Source organism: Macaca fascicularis, chromosome X (assembly GCF_037993035.2).
Source record: "Macaca fascicularis isolate 582-1 chromosome X, T2T-MFA8v1.1".
Taxonomy (NCBI): Eukaryota; Metazoa; Chordata; class Mammalia; order Primates; family Cercopithecidae; genus Macaca; species Macaca fascicularis.
Window position 1 is genome coordinate 158,273,654 of NC_088395.1, and position 20,137 is coordinate 158,293,790.

At 37.1% G+C, this 20,137-nt stretch overlaps 1 protein-coding gene across 4 annotated transcripts in view; it reads right to left on the minus strand.

Moving 5' to 3' along the window:
* GABRA3 (gamma-aminobutyric acid type A receptor subunit alpha3) overlaps positions 1 to 20,137 on the minus strand; it is a 289,983-nt gene that overhangs the window by 33,845 nt on the left and 236,001 nt on the right. For all 4 annotated transcript variants that reach the window (XM_045383325.3, XM_005594853.5, XM_005594854.5 and 1 more), the window contains one exon: positions 4,620 to 4,763. In XM_045383325.3, coding sequence (XP_045239260.1) covers positions 4,620 to 4,763 — 144 coding nt within the window. The remainder of the gene's footprint in view (positions 1 to 4,619; positions 4,764 to 20,137) is intronic.

Below are 20,137 nucleotides of genomic sequence, written 5' to 3' on the forward strand. Positions count from 1 at the left end.
ATAATAATACAAATTTCTCTTGCTGGTTTTGAGCTTTTTAAATCAATCTATAGAGAAAGTATTGAAAGCTTAATTAGGGGTATATAACTGTATTAGTTTTCTATTTATTGGTACTTTATCAAATTACCCCACGCTTGTTGGCTTAAAACAGCACAAACTTATACTCTTATACTTCTGAAGGTCAGAAATCTAAAATGGGTCTCACTGTGCTAAAATCAGGATGTAAGTGGGGCTGCCTTCACTTCTGGTGACTCTATGGAAGAATAGGTTTTCTCGCCTTTTTTACTTCTCTGGGTAGTCCACATTTCTGGGCTTGTGGCCCCATTTGTCATCTTTCAAGCCAGCTGTAAAATATCTTCTACTCATTTTCTTTTTGACTCTGGTCTCCCTGCCTCTCCTTTATAAGGACCCTCATGGTTACATTATGCCCACTTGAATAATTCAGAATAATCTATTTTGAAATCAGCTGATTAGGAACCTTAATCCCCACTTTCCATGTAACCTAACATGTTCACAGGTTCTAGGGAATAGAATGTGGACATCTTTGGGGGGCCACTATTCTCCCTACCACAAGAACTAAGTGTACATTTTAATCTGTTTTTACAATGAAAGCAAACTTTTAGTTGTCAGAAGTTGGAAGAAAGAAGGAGAGGATATGAGGACAGAAGGGTTGATAGATCAATAAATATAGCTAACTATTTGATCCAGCTATCAAGACTTGAAGGAAAGGAGAGGTAGGGCCAATGGAAGTGAGATAAGCACTCATATACCTTAGAGTAGGGAATCAATGTTTTGTCTCTAAAGGTGAAAAACAGCAGTATAAGCTCATTATTCAGAACTATGGAGGGAACCATCAGAAGTAAAACATAAGTAGTTAAAATGAGAACTGCTCCTTTTCAGTATATACCTTTCTGTTATTTGATTTTTAAATTTTCTTTTCTTTCCTTCTTCCCTCCCTCCCTGCCTTTCTTCCTGCCTTCCTTCTCTCCTTACATCCTTCCTTCTAGATGCAAAGTAAAAAGGGAGTGGTCCGTGTAGTTATTATGCTTATAGACTCTGGAGCAAATTTGCTGCCTTGTTTCCAAATCTTGCTCTACCACTTACCAACTGTGTGACCCTGAGAAAATTATTTAATCTGTCTGAGCCTCGATTTCCTTATCTATAAACCTCAGATAATACCACCACCCACCTCAAACTGTTGTTCAAAGGTTAAGTGAGTTAATACATGCCCTCAGAGAAATGCTTTGCACATATTACATGCTCAGAAATTGATCATTATTAATTCTACCACCATACCCATGTATTACTTTGAAAAACAGTAAGAAAACAAGAACGACAATATCTTGTTGCATTATTTTCCTATGGCTGCCATAAGAAAGTACTACACCCTGGATGGGTTAAAACAAAGCAAATGTATTCTTTCACAGTTCTGGAGGCTGGAAGTCTGATATTGAGGTGTCAGCAGGGCTACACTCCCTCTGAAAATTGTAGGGAAATCCTTCCTTGCCTCTTCCTAGTTTCAAGTTGTTTTCTCGCAATCTTTGGTGTTCCTCAGCTTATAGAAGCATCACCCCAATCCCTGCCTTCATGTTCACATGGTGTTCTCCATGTGCATGCACATGCATGTGTATGTCTCTATGTCCAAATTTCCCCTTTTTATAAGGATACCAGTCATATTGGATTAGGGCCCACTCCACTGCAGTATGACCTTATCTTAACTCATTACATCTGCAGTGACCCTGTTTCCAAATAAGGTCACATTTTGTGGTACTGGGGGTTAGGACTTAAACATATCTTTTCAGGGGACACAATTCAACCCATGATACCTGTGTTGGCAAGGGTGAGGGGAAATTGGCATGCTCATCACTGATAATAGGAGTGGGAATTCTTGAACCTTTCAGAACAGCAGTTTGTCAATATGTATCAATTTTTTTAACGTGTCTACTTTCTGAAATAGCAATCTCAATATCCTGTCTGTATCTTAGGCAGATACTTACATAGGAGCAAAATGCTACAGGGAAAAGAAGGGTCTTTACAGCGTTGTTTATAGCATTAAAACACAGAATATAATAGTAGATGATTGTTTAAATAGATTGTGATCCATCTATATGAAGACATTACCAAAAAAGATACTATTTTATTGAGTTTCACAAAGAAATGCTACACTTTCTAGTGACAACAGGGATTATCATCATTGTCAACTATGCTCTGGCCTGACAGGAAGGCTTTTCACTTTTTTTTTAAGTAACCAAAACAAGTAATAATAAATGAAATGTGTGGTGTGTTCATTCTAATTGCTAAAATATTTTACTAAATCTCGTCTACATTTTACTTGGATTATGTGCATTTACTGACATGAAAAACACATTTATAATATAAAATTAAATAAAAATTAGCTTATAAAACAGTATCAATACTATGGCCCCATTTATATAAAAACATATTTATACAGAAAATGCAAAGGGAACTGTCTTAAATACCAAATGTAAAATAATCAGTTAATGTACCAAAATCTTCTAAGATACTTCTGGAAAGTGGAAATAAAAAGTATTTTAATTTCCAATATTTGCTCCTCCATATATTTCTAATTTTCCTGTCATGAACGTGTATCTTCTGTGAGCTCAAGATGAGACCAACAGCAGTTTACCCAAATGAAGTGGGAGTGGGGTCTGATTGGGCAGCCAAGGATTGGTCTCAAGAGTTGATGCCAGGCGGGGCAGTGCCCAGGACAGACGGGGAGGTGAGAGGAGTGAACAGATACAGGGACTTCTCTTGCTTGCTCACTCCGAGGAGGAAATCCCCGCAGCAGCAAGGGCAGGCCCTCAGCCTCTAGGGCCCAGCTGTACAGTGCACAACTTTGGGCTATGAGATATTGCAGCCTTGGCCTCCTCGTGGGGTCTCCTTCCTCTTTTCCCTTAAGTTGGGGTGGGGAAGGGAGGGGAAACCAGGCAGTGGCAGTGGTGGTGGCACCTCTGGAAGCAGGAGGCCAGCTTCTCTGCTCACACATGTAAGGGGTCCAGTGCAGACGTGAGGGGACAGGAGGGTGTGTGAGACCTACAAATGACTCCTCTCCCTCCTTGCTTGCACAGTCCCGGGATCAGGGTCCTGACGGCTGGCAGTACCTGTGCAGCCAGTGCAGGAAAAGTATGTCAATGCCCCTGCGTCACCTTCAACAGAGTAAGCCAGGGACGGGTCCCTGTCTGACCCTGCCCACACTCCCAGGGCTCTGAGCCCTGGCCACGCAGTGGCCCAGGTAAGCCAATGAATGATAGCCAGGAGCGCTCTTGGGGCACAGGGGCAGGGCCCAGGAGGCCCAGACACTCCAACCGCCAGCCACCTCTACTGCTTCTGCCAAAGCCAGGCACTTGACCCCAGCAGCAGTACTCACCCACTGGAGGGAGGGAATTCTTCAGATTGGGGCCAGCCACACCTTGCCTGCCTGTGCCACTTGGACTGGTCCAGCCGGAGGCCTGCCACACATGACCCCAGGACCCCATGGAACAGCCCACCCACCCCCGCAGCCCTACACTCTCTATCCCTTCTGCATCTTACTCTGAACAGCTTTCAGCTTCCCTAACAGGCCATGCTTTCTCATACTTCTGAATTTTTGACATCTCAGTGTTGCCTTTGTCAAGAATACCCTTTTCCCACACTAGTTCCAGATCTCTAAATCCTGTTTGTCCTTCAATTCCATTTCAAATGTTGATTTTTTTTAGGCACCCTTCCCTGATTCTGAGGTGGAAGGAGAACAGGGGGCAGAGGAGATGACAGACTGTGACATCACAAGAGGGAACAGCGTATGTCTAGATAATGAGATAAAAGGACATATATAATTGTGGATTCACACAGACAAGTGTTGCTTGAAAATTAATGTTGAAAGCTTCTATCATTTCATAGCAAAAAAATATTATGTGATATGTGGGCCCCAGCATATACTCCATTTTGACGAACATTCTAAGGTTAGTTGAGATCCAGAATATATCGTTCCTCAGGCCCCTTGAACTGCTCAGGGGTCATTTCAAAATGGACAGACTTAAGGCCACAGAACAAAACTCTAGTTCCATTTGTCAATATCCAAGAGTTAGCCATTGATAAAACCTAGCAGGTTTTGCCAACCAAGCTTTTTTCTGAGTTACGTGATCCACTTAAGAAAATAATTCCATGGCTACTCCCTGGACATCCTGGCTGTGTGCTTGACATTTTCTGGGATTAGTTAATATGCCACCTCAGCACGGGCTGAGTTAAGCAATTATTTTAATGCAATCTTTAGGAACAAAGCTCAGCTCTTTGCCCACCATGGCCTCCATCTGCTTTCTTTTCTCATACTCTAACCCTAATTCCCTTCACCTTCTGCACCACTCTCCAAGAGGCAGCAGGCAATTGTGGTTAAGAGGATGGTCTCGGGAGCCAATCTGACAAGTGTTCGTTTTCGTTTTGCCATTGCATAACTGTGACAAGGAGCAAATTACTGAACTTTTATATACCTCAGTTTTCTCATGATAATACTACCTTTGTCACAACATTGCTTTAAAGATTAAATAACTTATAAGCACTTAGAACAGTGACTGGCATGCGGTACAGGTTACAGAAATGTTTGTTAAATAAAATAAGTTAAATACCTGTACTAGACCGGATTATCTCTGTCCCAACAACATGGCCCAGCAGGTCATACTGGTTCAAGCGAGAACCATCCTGTGCCACTTCCACAGATTTGTTCTTTCCGAGAGTCCAAGAATAAACCACTTCAGCTGTTGTATAGGCATCTAAGGCAGAGAAGAGTCAATAAAGAGAAGTTGAAGGAAACAGAGAATGATTACCCTTGATACTAAACTCAAATGAGATTGAAATAAAACTTCCATCTTCAAAGAGTTCTGGGCATGTGGTCTGTCTTCAACTGAAGTACATCCATCCATCCATCCATCCATCCATCCATCCATCCATCCATCCATCCAATAAACTCTCATTGAATAGCTACTGTAGTATATGCTGTGTACATTGAAATGAACTCAAAGTGTTCTCATACTTCAGTGACTGTCTTCTAGACAGTCAATAAACTTTTTCTTCTGTTGGAAAGAAAGGGGAAAGAATGGCTAAAATATTATCTCATGTAGATGTCACAGACTCAAATGCCTACAGGAGCCATAGAGGTTGACATAATTTGGATATTTGGCCCCTGCAATTCTTATGTTAAAATGTGAACCCCAGTGTTGGAAGTGGGGCCCAGTGGGAGGTGTTTGAGTCATGGAGGCAGATCCCTCACAAATGGCTGGATGCCACCCCCCTCCAGTAATGAGTGAATTCTTGCTGTATTACTTCACAGGCTATCTGATTGTTTTAAAGGAGCCTCGCACCTTCTTCTCTCTTTTGCTCCCTCTTTTCATGTGACACACTGGCTTGCTTTGCCTTTCACCATGAATGAAAGCTTCCTGATGTCCTTACAGAAACCAGATGCTGGCTCCATGCTTCTTGTACAGACCCCCATAACCGTGAACCAAATAAAACTCTTTTCTTTGTAATTTACCTAGCTTCAGGTATTCCTTCACAGAAAAGCAAAACAGACCAATACAGAGGTACCTTGAATAACTGAATCAGGCTAGCTGTAAGAAAAATAAACTGGCAGAAAAGTAATACAAATTTAATTAATTATGGGGTGAGCATATCAGAGAAAGCAAAAATTCAAACTAGTGATATTTTAAGTTAAAAAAGAAAAATTCCAAATTAAAATTACAATAATTAATTTTCTTTCATAACTTATTATCATTTTGATATGCAAACAAGACAACTGACACCTTTTCTTTTGCATCAGCATTAATGTCAAGGCTTGCATTTAGAATTCCAATGTCAAGTACAGAATTTGTATAGATTAACAGGGGTGTGAGTAAGGGAAATGGTGAGAAATGAGGTGGGGTTACTTAATGTTAGTCAGTATATTAAAGAAATGAGTTGATTCCTTCCCTGATGTGATTAACTCTTTCCACCGTGGATTTTATATCTAGGGTAAGTACTTGCCCTAACTCAGGCACCCAGGCTCATAAAGGGAAGCTGATCACATACTGTATACCCTTTTCCTTCAAGTTTTGAGCTGCCTGTTGTTCAAGTCAGAGGGGAAGAGGGGTTCCTCTACCTCATGGTGGCAACTACTATACCCCTAATATACTCTATTTAAACCTTTTACCACAAAGCAAATAATTTCTGGTGAATCTGCCAATAAACAAATATAAATGCTGGGTCCCTGCAAAACTTTGCAACATTGGATATACATTACACAAGTCTGACATTAACAGCTATTCATGGGTACTAATTGTGATCTGCTTACATTACACTTTTTAAAACTTTTTCAATACACCTAAATAAGTAATTTCCTGCTTTGTTTGTGATGAGTAGCACACTAAAAATTTCTCCAATCACATCAAAATTCTCATTGACATCATGAACAAATATTCATAACTCTATGGTATTTTTTATATCTGTGCTCTCATACGCTGCAAAGGAAAATATCACAGGAAGTTTAACTTTTCCACATAACTTGCCTTGTATATAGTCTCAGTCATTTCTTCAACACAACAACAACAATATTTCTAGTTGGACACATACATTTCTGATGCAATTAATAGACTTTTTTTTACAAGTTTGGTACCTATGAAACATTTTGATGCCTCTAAAGGTTTGTTGCTGAATGCATAACCACATTTTCTAGCAATAAAATTTAGTGTATGCATTGAAGCACAAAACCTAACTTTCAATGTTTTTAATTAATATTTTCATTGTGCAGTTCTTCTATATAAAAATCATATGTTTTTTGTAATGAATAGCATAATTTTGATATATGAAGTTTTATGTTTTCAATAGAAGCATGCTTTGTGTGCTTAAAGATGGGAAAATATCTTTTATTTCTATAAGAAAATGTAAACTCTCCCATCTTGTTTAAAGTATAGCCATCTCAGCATGTCTTAATTAAAAAACAAAATTGATAGATATGGTACAAGAACTCTTTCACTTTCCTCATTTCTACTGGGAGCTCTTAATTCTCTTGTAAGTAAAACAAAAGTGCAAGTGAGATGATTACTGGCAATTGATATTAGACTCCCTTTTCAGGGAGTGAGGTGAAAGTGATGGAGGTTATGAGGAAAGGGAAAGCATATCCTCATCTACAAGGGATAGTCACTATTTGGCTTTGACTGATTGAAGCCATGTAGGATTTGAGCCCAGTGTTGTCAATCTTCTGATTTTGTGAAATAATAAGCAAATGTGGAATTTTATGTGACATCTCCCAAATGTAAAATCTTAGCAAATAATTTTAAAAGTTGTAAACAGTGTGTGGATCAAACAAATCACACCTGAAGCTCCCAATTTACAACCTGTGGTCTAGGGACTTTCTCCTATAGATGGCTATGATTCCTTATGATTCCACCTTAAAAACAAAGCATCCTCTTCTACTTATGGGATATCTAGGGCTCTCAGCTTGAATTGTGGACCTTTAAACTATTATCACCAAGAAGAAAGGGAAATCTTCTCAGAACCCTTCTCATACCCTTACCTAAAATTTATACTGATATTATATGAGGCAGTCATAATACTATCAGTGAAATATGAATTCATAAGACCCTTGTGCTCTTATTTTTCCCCAGAGTCTTTTATCTTTAGTACATATGCTTGGGGTACCCCTACTCCTAAGCAGGGAATCATCTGTATATGTCTTCTTACCTTTGCTGTTCAGATGGTTGTAACACTTTTTGTTTAAAGATAGTGCCATGTTCTATCCAATCTACCCAAGATTTTGACAGTGTAAAATCTAAACAGGTTTGTTCATGGAAAGTGTAAGCAATGGAAGATTTTGTTTCCACCCTTAAAAAGGAAAATGAATTTCTTGCTGGAGCTCTTAACTTAAGCTAAGTACCTGGCACAGACAGCCCTGAATATTCACCCTGAAAATCCAAGCAGATCCTAACACAGATGTGACAATAAATTGTGCAGCTATCAGTATCTCAGAAAATTCACTTGGCCAGAGTAGCAACTTACTTTATGCAGAAAGCAATGATTTAATGTCTTTGGCAATAATATATGGGAATAGAGGGATTTGTGGAGAAAAAAATACCCTCTTCTCATAAGATAGAGGGCAAAGCAGGAAAGACATGAGTAACTGTAAGAAGAAAACAAAAACAAATTGAAAATTACTCGATCAAGTGTCTGCTTGGAGCCTGACCTGTACTGGTAAACAAAGTTTGTGAAGGCACAGTGGCCACCATCACATCAGGAAGCCCACAATTTACTTGGGGAGACAGAGAAAGCACAATGGCTGTAGTGCAATTTGGAATATAGGAGTATGCACACTAGTGAAATAAACACAAGTGTTAAGTAAAAACAGGTGAGCACTATTACTCCTGCTCAGAGTGGGGTGTTACAGAAGGATTCCTAAAGTAAATGATACTCAGAAGACGACGCCACCTTTAGGAGGTGAAAGAAGGACATTCCTAGCAAAGAACAACATAGTCAAGGCAAAAAGTATGTGAGCACATGGAGTGGTAAAGGAATTAATAGTATCACTGGAGTCACAGGCCAGAAGGAAGCTTAATAAATAGGATAAAATATCCAAGTTAGTCTGGGTACAGTGGTTTATGCTGTAATCCCAGCACCTTGGAAGGCCAATGCAGGAGGATTGCATGGGGCCAAGAGTTTGAGAACAGCCTGGGCAACACAGAAAGAAACCGTCTCTGCAAAAAAAAAAAAAAAAAAAAAAAAAATTAAAAATTAGCTGGGCATGGTGGCACATGCCTGTAGCCCCAGCTGCTCAGGAGGCTGAGGCAGGAGGATCAATTGAGCCCAGGGGTTCAACGCTACAGTGAGCAATGATCGAGCCACTGCACTCCAACCCAGGCAATAGAGCAAGGCCTTTGTCTCAAAAAAAAAAAAAAAAAAAAAAAAAGTCTGAATTGCCTACCCTAAGAAATAAGAGTTTTTGCAGTCCTGGATTTCTTGCTTTTATTATATAGTCCCCAGAAGAAACTTCTAATGGGCAAGTGGGAACCTCTGTTGGAATATGCACATGTGTGTACACACAACGAGTTGTGGACATGCCTAAAGGAGAAAGATGACATGACCAGATATAAGCTTGGGAAAGATCACCCTGGCTGTCATAGGGATGGCTGGTGGAAAAGAGTGAAACTGAAGCCAAGACGGTATTTAAAAGGTCATCACAATGCCTTTTGGTGTCAGTGACCCATAGGCATAATATACTAGACAGTGGGTTGAACTGAGTGGGACGGAGCGATTTCAGAAGTAGAAATGATTATAATTTTTGAGTTTTCATGTGGTTAAGAAAGGAAAAAGGACATTTAAAAAAGATTCTACATGATCCTAACATTGTAGCTTTTGCAAGTACATGGATAATGATGGAATTTATTCACCCACTGGGGAACAGAATTCTTCCCAGTTAGGCCTCTTTCTGCTTTCCTTCCTCCATGGATTTGGGCTCCTTTAATTCCTCAGCTTCTCTCCTATAAAACTGCCCCCTCATCTCAATTACAATCATTGTACTTTCATGGAGGAGCTGGGGTAGGGTGGAGGGACTGGTTCCTGAAGAAAGGATATCTACCTGACATTTAGAACTTTTGCACTCGCTGAATGGGCCCTTCAATATATCTCATATGAGTTATAATGGCTAAAGCATCTCCTTGTCTTTAGTTGCTTAGCAAAATGCCTCCTTCTGTTATCTGAGCCTTGGTACGTAACACACCCCAGGAAAAATGGAAGTAACAAACAATCTTGCCATGTTAGCACAAATGAGAATGTATTTCTTTTGAAATATTGTCAGAAACCACTTGCTTGATAAATTGATTTAATCAGTTACCCGTTCAACAAATATCAAGGCATCATATTAGATAGTGAAGACACAGAGGTCATAAATCATTTGAGGCCCCATCACCTCATTGAGCTTACAGTCTAGTGAGAAAAGACAGACAATAAACAAGTAAATAAATAATATAGTAACAGATAGTGGTGCATGCTATAAAGAAAATAAAGTAGAGTTACAGGGTGAGGAGGGGCGTCATTAGATACAGTGATAAGAGAAGATCTCTCTGAGGGTAGTTTCTAATCTAAAATATTAAAAAAATGAGAAGGAGTCAGTCATGCAAGAGCTTGATGGAAAACATTTCAGGCCAAAATAATAACAAAACAACTAAACCTCCCAAACTCCCCAAAACCAGCAAATGCAAAGTCTTCTATGTGGTAAAGAGTTCTAGGAACTGGCAGAAGGCCAGTGTAATGGGGAAAGGGATATGATACAAGGTTGAGGAGGTAAGTAACCAGAATACAGGATCTAAACCAAGATACAGAACACAAAGAGTTTTAGTGAAAAGAACTTAAGTTTGGTTTGGACATAGTAAAAATCCAAGGATTCTCCAGATTTCCCAGCACCATATGTTGAAGAGACTGCCCTTCCCTTAATGTGTATTTTGGTGCTTTTGTCAAAAATCAGTTGGCTGTAAATATGTAGGTTTATTTCTGTATTCTTTATTCCTTTATTTATTTATTTTTATAGATTTGGAGACTACAAGTGCAGTTTTGTTAAACTGATATATTGTGTAGTGAACAAGTCTGAGCTTTTAGTGTACCCATTGCCCAAATACTAAACACTGCACCCTACAGGTATTTTTTCAATCTTCACCCCCTCATACCCTCCCATTTTTTGGAATCTCCAGTGTGTATTATTCCACTCTCTGTATCCATGTGTATCCATTATTTGGATCCCACTTACAAGTGAGAATATGCAGTAGTTGAGTTTATGAACTATATCACTGAGGATAGTGGCCTCTAGTTCCATCTATGGTGCAGCAGACACATGATTTCATCCTTTTTATGGCTGAGTAGTATTCCATGGTGTCTGTGTATGTGTTTGTGTGTGTACATACATATATGTACCAATTTTCTTTATCCAGTCATCCACTGATGGACATTTAGGTTGATTCCATGACTTTGCTATTGTAAACAGTGCTGTGATAAACATACAACTGCATGTGTCTTTTTATGTTCCATTGTTCTATGTGTCAATTTTTATGCCACTACCATGCTGTTTTGGTTACTATAGCTTCATGGTATATTTTGAAGTCAGGTAGTGTGATGTCCCTAGGTTTATTCATTTTGCTTAGTATAGTTTTGGAGATTTTGGGTCTTTTGTGGTTTCATATGAAGTTTAGAATTTTTTTTCTATTTCAGGAAGCATGTAATTGGTGTTTTGATAGCAATTGTATTGAATGTGTAGCTTGCTTTGGGTAGCATGAACATTTTAACAGTATCAGTTCTTCCAATCCATGAACATAAGACCTCTTTCTACTTATTTGTGTCTTATTCTGTTTTTCTAATTTGTGTTTATAGTTTTCATTGTGGAGATCTTTTACCTCCTTGGTTAAATTTATTCCTAGGAATATTATTGTTTTGTAGCTATTGTAAATGGAATCACTTTCTTTTTTCAAATAGTTCACTATTGACATATAGAAATGGTACTGACTTTTGTATGTGGATTTTGTATCCTTCCATGTTGCTTATTTTCTTCATTAATTCTAACAATTTTTTATTTAGTTCTTTAGGGATATATATACACACACAAACACACACATATACACACATATATGTATGTGTGTATGGATATATATATATTTATTTATATGATTATGTCATCTGCAAATAGGGACAATTTGACTTCCTCCTTTCCAATTTGGATGCCTTTTATTTCTTTCTCTTGCCTAATTGCTCTGGCTAGGACTTCTAGCACTTCTAGGACTTCTCACCAGTAGTTGTGAGAAGTGGTGAGACTGGGTATCCTTGCCTTGTTTCACAGTTTCAGATCTTAGAAAAGAGCTTTCAACCTTTTCCATTCAGTATGATGTTTGCTGTAGGTTTGTTATATATGGCCTTTATTGTGTTGAGGTACATTCTTTTTCTATACCTAATTAGTTAAGAGCTTTCATCATGAAGAGATGTTGAACTTCATTGAATATTTTTTTCTTCATCTACTGAAATGACCATGTGTTTTTTGTCCTTGATTTTGTTGATGTCATGTATCACATTTATTCATTTGCATGTTTTCAACCATTTTTGCATCCCTGGGATGAATCCCATTGCCTCTTCAACATGGTGCTGAGAAAACTGCATGTCCACATGTACAAGAATGAGACTAAGCCCTTATCTCTCACTATAAACAATCGAATCAAAATGGATTAATGACTTAAATGTAAAACCCAAAGCTATAAAATTACTAGAAGAAAATGTAGGGGAAATTCTCCATGCCATCAGTCATCTAGGCAAGGTTCTTTTAGATAAGAATCCAAAAGCACAGGCAGTAAAAACAAAAGTAGAAATATGGAATTTTATCAAACTAAAAATCTTCTGTAGAGCAAATGAAACAACCAACAGAGTGAACAGAAAATACACAGAATGGGAAAAATATTTTCAAAGTACACATCTGATAAGGGGTTAATATCCAGTATATATAAGGGACTCAAATAACTCAATATAAAAAAATCTGATTTTAAAAATGGGCAAAAGACCTTAATAGACATCTCTCAAAAGAAGATATACAAACGGCCACCAGGTATATAAAAAATGCCCAGTATCACTAATCATTACAGAGATGTAAATCAAAACCACAATTAGATATCACCTCACCCTGGTTAGAATGACTATTATCAAAAAGACAAAAGAGAACAAGTGCTGGAAAAGATGAGAATAAAGGGGAACTCTTTCTTATACACTGTTGGTGAGAATGCAAATTAGTACTGCCACTATGAAAAAAAGTAAGGCGTTTCCTCAAAAAATTATAAACCAAATTACCATAATATCCAGCAATTCCACTACTGGGTATACACCCAAAATAAATAGAGTATGTTCAAGAGATATCTATACTTCAATTATTATTTTAGCACTGTTCAAAATAGACAAGATGTGGAATCAATCCAAGTGTCCACCAATGAATGAATTAATAAGAAAATGTTATATAAACACACACACACACACACACACACACAATGGAATGCTATTCAGCCATAAAAAGAGAATGAAATTCTATTATTTGTGGCAATGTGGATAAAATTGGAAGATATTATGTTAAATGAAGTGAGCAAGGCTCAGAATGACAAATATTGCATTGTATCATTCATATACATAATCTAAAATAGATGATATCATAAAAGTAGAGAGTAGAATGGCGGTTACCTGAGGCTGGGGAAGGAGAAGAGAGAGGGCCTGGAGAGAGCTTGGCTAATGGAGGGAGATTGATTAATGGGTACAAGGTATAGTTGGATAGAAGGAATAAGTTCTGGTGTGCTATTGTGCAGAAGGCTGATTATATTTAAAAAAATATTGTATGATATATTTCAAAATAGCCAGAAAAGAGGATTTTGAATGTTCTCATCACAAATACATGATAAATGTTTGAGATAATGGAAATGTTAAATACCCCAATTTGATCATTACACAATATATATATTTATTGAAACATCTAATTGTACCCAAAAAGTATACACACTTATTTGTCGATTAAAACAAAAATAATTTTTTAAAAATTTAGGCATTCTGATGAATCTGAAAGCTACAGTCCGAGGTTGGTATATATAAAACCAAATGGAAACAGGTACTATATTGGTTTATAACTTAATCAAATAATTGCAATTCTCAAAACTTTTATTATTCACAGTGACAGGACAAGTTATAGCCACTAATTACTGGCAAATTAAGAAAATTTTGAATTTCTAGTGCAGAGTATATATGCTTCTTTATGTATTGAGATGATCGTGTGGTTTTTGTCCATTTTATTATTATGTCATATTATGTTGAATAGCTTTTCGTTGTTGAGCCAACTTTGTATTCCTGGGATAAATCTCACTTAAAACTGATGTATAATCCATTTTATAAGTTGCTTGAATCAGTTGCTAGAGTTTCGTTGAAGATTTTTGTGTCTTATGGCTGTCTTATGATTATAGTCATAAGAAATACTTGTCTATAGTTGTATTTTCTAGTGACCTTTGGTTTTGGTATCAGGGTAACACTAGCCTCGTAGAATGAATTAAGAAATGTTCTTTCCCCTTCTATATTTTGGAAGAATTATTTGTGAAACCCTGGTATTGATTGGTATCAAGTCTTTTTCAAATGTTTTGTACAATTAGATCTAAGCCTGGGCTTTTCTTTGTGAGAAGTTATTAAATCACTAATGTAACCTATTTACTTAGTATAGGGTCAATGAAAACTTATATTTCTCCTTCAGTCAGTTCCATCAGTTTGTATATTTCTATGACTTTTTTTCATTTCATCTCGGTTATCTAATTGGTTGGTGTACAGTTGCTCATAGTATTTCCATAAAATCCTGTTTATTTCTGTAAGGCAAGCATGATGTGCCTTCTTTCATGCTTTTAGTAATGTGATTCTATTCTTTTATTTGCTTTGTCTGTCTGGTGAAAGGTTTATCAGTTTTGCTGATCTTTTCAAATAACTTAGATTTTTTGGTTTTCTTTAATTTTTAAAATTCTTTATTTTATTTATTTGTACTCTAATATTTATTATTTTTTCCTTCTGCTTGCTTTGGATTTAGTTTGGTCTTCTTTTTCTAGTCTCTTAAGGTGGAAGTTCAGGTTATTGATTTTAGATTTCTCTTTTAAATATAGGTTTTACAATGATAAATTTCCCTCTAAGCACTTCTTTAAGCTGATGCATCCCATGAGTTTTGGTATGTTATGTCATCATTTTCATTTGTTTCAAAATATTTTCTAATTCCCCTTGTGATTTTTTATTTGGATCAGTCTATTTAAGAGGAGAATGTGTTGTTTGATCTCAACATATTTGTAAATTTTGGGAATTTCCTTTTCTTACTGATTTCTAATTTTGGGTAAGAAAATGTACTTTGTATGATTTCAATACTTTTAAATCTATTGAGTCTTACTGTATGACCTAATATATGGTCTATCTCAGAAAATGTTCCATGTGCACTTGAGAATAATGTACAGTCTGATGTTGTTTGGTGGAACGCTCTATAGATGTTGGTTATGTCTAGTTGGTTTATAGAATTGTTCAAATCTTGTATTTCTGTGTTGATCTGCCTAGTTGTTCTATCTATGTACTGAAAGTGGAATATTGAAATCTCTAATTATTACTGTTGAATTGTCTTATTTTTCCCTTCAGTTCTATCAGTGTTCCTTCATGTATTTTGGGGCTCTGTGTTTAAGTGTGTATTTCTTTATAATTGTTATTTTTCTTTCTGATGGATTGACCTTTTCATCATGACAAAATCTTCAAGGCTTCTACAGAGGAGGGAAGAAGAAGATGGGAATAGGGCTCCCTGGTCTTACTGAGAACTAATCATTTTTCTTGAATAACATTCTTCAGAGTGTTAGGAGACTTTTGTTAAATTCCGAAGTTTGGAGAGAGTTTATTTTGACAATGTTTGAAAATTGTCTCCTTGCTTTTATGGAGGAGTGGATTTTAGAAGTTCTAACTCTGTCATTCCAGAATTGCTTCCTCACTAAAGGTTTTCTAAGATTAATTTTAACTGCCCACTTAGGAACTTAAGAATTTAAATCACTCTCCTTCTTGATGTACTTTATTTGGCCTCCAGGTCAACACGTTCCGTTTAGATTTTCTCATACGTCACCTGCCTTTGTCTTCACATTTATTAAATTATTCTCTTCTTTCTAGCTTCTAAATGTTACCATGTCTAAAAAGAAAGTCCTTCCTTGATTCTCTTCTTTTCTCTGTATATAGTCATTTCTGTAGTGATCTCATCTAGCTGTATGACTGTAAACATCATCTATGTGGATGACACCTAAATTAAATCTCCAATCCAGATCTCTTTAATGAACACCAAAGTTACATTCCAGATAATCAGCACCCAGGAGTATCATTTGCTTCCCTTTCCAATAACAACCCTCACCAAGGGTAACCACTATCCTGACTAGTGCTTCTCTGTGGAAACTCCTTCCTGACATTGTGTTGAGAAAGATACATATTTTTCTGAATATCAAATCCAGAGAAAAATACTTGAGAAATGAGCAAAAATAGAAAAAAGTATTATAATGATCTTGTAAGAATTAAAGCTTAACAATAGACATAGAGACTTTACTAGTTTGAAGGAATCTATTGATGTTAACTCAAAACCAAGAGCAGGAAACACTGTCACACTGATTTAAAGTTTTGAAATTCTCAGGTGTCAGAACAGAAGTACAAAGGATTAAAGTGGTCACAATCTGATCAGTTGATTTTGCTTATTATAAGTGTGTTAATGGCCCTTTATGCTGCCGATGGTAATTTTTGAATATTTAATATTAGTAAGTCTATATACATAAGTATACTATACACATAGTATTTTATATGTATAGTATACTGCACACACAGTATTCTAAATGCATAAAATACTATACACCATATGCATAGTATACTATACACAAACCCTGAGAGTGTTCTTCTAATAAATAACAAGTTTAAGAAGCAAAATAAATCCTTAAACTGGCAATTTTGATGAGTGATTCTGTGTAGTGCTGTTAACTTTATTAAGAAATTCAAATGTTGTTATTCAAATACTATCAGTTTGCTATCATTTTCCAGTGTCTGAGTAATCTTTCATATACTACCACTCTTTATGAATACTTCTAAAGTTACTATTAATATTTTTATTTATTAAAAGTTAGAGATCCGTATTATGAATAAAGAGCATTAAGAAGTTTGAAAGTGTTCTATGAATAATGACTTTTAACAGCACATATTAGTTTTGCCTGTTTGTGTATATAGTATAAATAGAATCAGACTATGTATATACTTATGTATTTGGCTTTTGCTCAGCATTGTGGCTGTGACCTCATCCATGTTGAGTGTAATATAATTGTCATTGCTGTATAGTATTTCATTGTGTGACTATGCTACAGCTTTTTATTCCATTCTGATGGACATTAAGGGAGTTTCCAGTGGAGTTTATTACAATTAGCTCTGCTATGGACATTCTTAATATGCCTTTTGGTATACATAAACAATGATGCCTGTTTGGAACTATGCTCAGGACTGGAGATGCAAAGTTATATGATATGCACATGTACACCACTGTTAAATAGCACCAAACAATTTTCAAAAACCTTGGTACAAATTTACATTCTTATCAGTAGTGCATGAGAGTACAGATTTGCTCAACATCCTCACCAAGAAGTGGTATTTTCTGTCTTTTTTATGTTAGTCATTCTAATGGGTGTGTACTGGTAGACTTTGGATTTTATTTTGCATTTCTCTGCTGACTAATACAATCAGCACTGTGTGTGTGTGTGTGCTTGTGCCTGTGTGCATGTGCATGTGCATGCCTGCTGTCTGTGTGTGTTTGTGAGCTTGGGAAACTGTTTTAACAAGTGCCCATTAGAGACTTTGGCCTTTTTTCTTTTTTTTTTTTTTAATTTATTTATTATTATTATACGTTAAGTTGTAGGGTACATGTGCATAACGTGCAGGTTTGTTACATATGTATACTTGTGCCATGTTGGTGTGCTGCACCCATCAACTCATCGTTTACATCAGGTATAACTCCCAATGCAATCCCACCCCCCTCCCCCCTCCCCATGATAGGCCCCTGTGTGTGATGTTCCCCTTCCTGAGTCCAAGTGACCTTATTGTTCAGTTCCCACCTATGAGTGAGAACATGCGGTGTTTGGTTTTCTGTTCTTGTGATAGTTTGCTAAGAATGATGGTTTCCAGCTGCATCCATGTCCCTACAAAGGACGCAAACTCATCCTTTTTGATGGCTGCATAGTATTCCATGGTGTATATGTGCCACATTTTCTTAATCCAATCTGTCACTGATGGACATTTGGGTTGATTCCAAGTCTTTGCTATTGTGAATAGTGCTGCAATAAACATACGTGTGCATGTGTCTTTAGAGCAGCATAATTTATAATCCTTTGGGTATATACCCAGTAATGGGATGGCTGGGTCATATGGTATATCTAGTTCTAGATCCTTGAGCAATCGCCATACTGTTTTCCATTATGGTTGAACTAGTTTACAATCCCACCAACAGTGTAAAAGTGTTCCTATTTCTCCACATCCTCTCCAGCACCTGTTGTTTCCTGACTTTTTAATGATTGCCATTCTAACTGGTGTGAGATGATATCTCATTGTGCTTTTGATTTGCATTTCTCTGATGGCCAGTGATGATGAGCATTTTTTCATGTGTCTGTTGGCTGTATGAATGTCTTCTTTTGAGAAATGTCTGTTCATATCCTTTGCCCACTTTTTGATGGGGTTGTTTGTTTTTTTCTTGTCAATTTGTTTGAGTTCTTTGTAGGTTCTGGATATTAGCCCTTTGTCAGATGAGTAGATTGCAAAAATTTTCTCCCATTCTGTAGGTTGCCTGTTCACTCTGATGGTAGTTTCTTTTGCTGTGCAGAAGCTCTTTAATTTAATGAGATCCCATTTGTCAATTTTGGCTTTTGCTGCCGTTGCTTTTGGTGTTTTAGACATGAAGTCTTCGCCCATGCCTATGTCCTGAATGGTACTACCTAGGTTTTCCTCTAGGATTTTTATGGTATTAGGTCTAACATTTAAGTCTCTAATGCATCTTGAATTAATTTTCGTATAAGGAGGAAGGAAAGGATCCAGTTTCAGCTTTCTACTTATGGCTAGCCAATTTTCCCAGCACCATTTATTAAATAGGGAATCCTTTCCCCATTTCTTGTTTCTCTCAGGTTTGTCAAAGATCAGATGGCTGTAGATGTGTGGTATTATTTCTGAGGACTCTGTTCTGTTCCATTGGTCTATATCTCTGTTTTGGTACCAGTACCATGCTGTTTTGGTTACTGTAGCCTTGTAGTATAGTTTGAAGTCAGGTAGCGTGATGCCTCCAGCTTTGTTCTTTTGACTTAGGATTGTCTTGGAGATGCGGGCTCTTTTTTGGTTCCATATGAACTTTAAAGCAGTTTTTTCCAATTCTGTGAAGAAACTCATTGGTAGCTTGATGGGGATGGCATTGAATCTATAAATTACCTTGGGCAGTATGGCCATTTTCACGATATTGATTCTTCCTATCCATGAGCATGGTATGTTCTTCCATTTGTTTGTGTCCTCTTTTATTTCACTGAGCAGTGGTTTGTAGTTCTCCTTGAAGAGGTCCTTTACATCCCTTGTAAGTTGGATTCCTAGGTATTTTATTCTCTTTGAAGCAATTGTGAATGGAAGTTCATTCCTGATTTGGCTCTCTGTTTGTCTGTTACTGGTGTATAAGAATGCTTGTGATTTTTGCACATTAATTTTGTATCCTGAGACTTTGCTGAAGTTGCTTATCAGCTTAAGGAGATTTTGGGCTGAGACAATGGGGTTTTCTAAATACACAATCATGTCATCTGCAAACAGGGACAGTTTGACTTCTTCTTTTCCTAACTGAATACCCTTGATTTCTTTCTCTTGCCTAATTGCCCTAGCCAGAACTTCCAACACTATGTTGAATAGGAGTGGTGAGAGAGGGCATCCCTGTCTTGTGCCAGTTTTCAAAGGGAATTTTTCCAGTTTTTGCCCATTCAGTATGATATTGGCTGTGGGTTTGTCATAAATAGCTCTTATGATTTTGAGGTACGTTCCATCAATACCGAATTTATTGAGCGTTTTTAGCATGAAGGGCTGTTGAATTTTGTCAAAAGCCTTTTCTGCATCTATTGAGATAATCATGTGGTTCTTGTCTTTGGTTCTGTTTATATGCTGGATTATGTTTACTGCTTTGCGAATGTTGAACCAGCCTTGCATCCCAGGGATGAAGCCCACTTGATCATGGTGGATAAGCTTTTTGATGTGTTGCTGAATCCAGTTTGCCAGTATTTTATTGAGGATTTTTGCATCGATGTTCATCAGGGATATTGGTCTAAAATTCTCTTTTTTTGTTGTGTCTCTGCCAGGCTTTGGTATCAGGATGATGTTGGCCTCATAAAATGAGTTAGGGAGGATTCCCTCTTTTTCTATTGATTGGAATAGTTTCAGAAGGAATGGTACCAACTCCTCCTTGTACCTCTGGTAGAATTCAGCTGTGAATCCATCTGGTCCTGGACTTTTTTTGGTTGGTAGGCTATTAATTATTGCCTCAATTTCAGAGCCTGCTATTGGTCTATTCAGGGATTCAACTTCTTCCTGG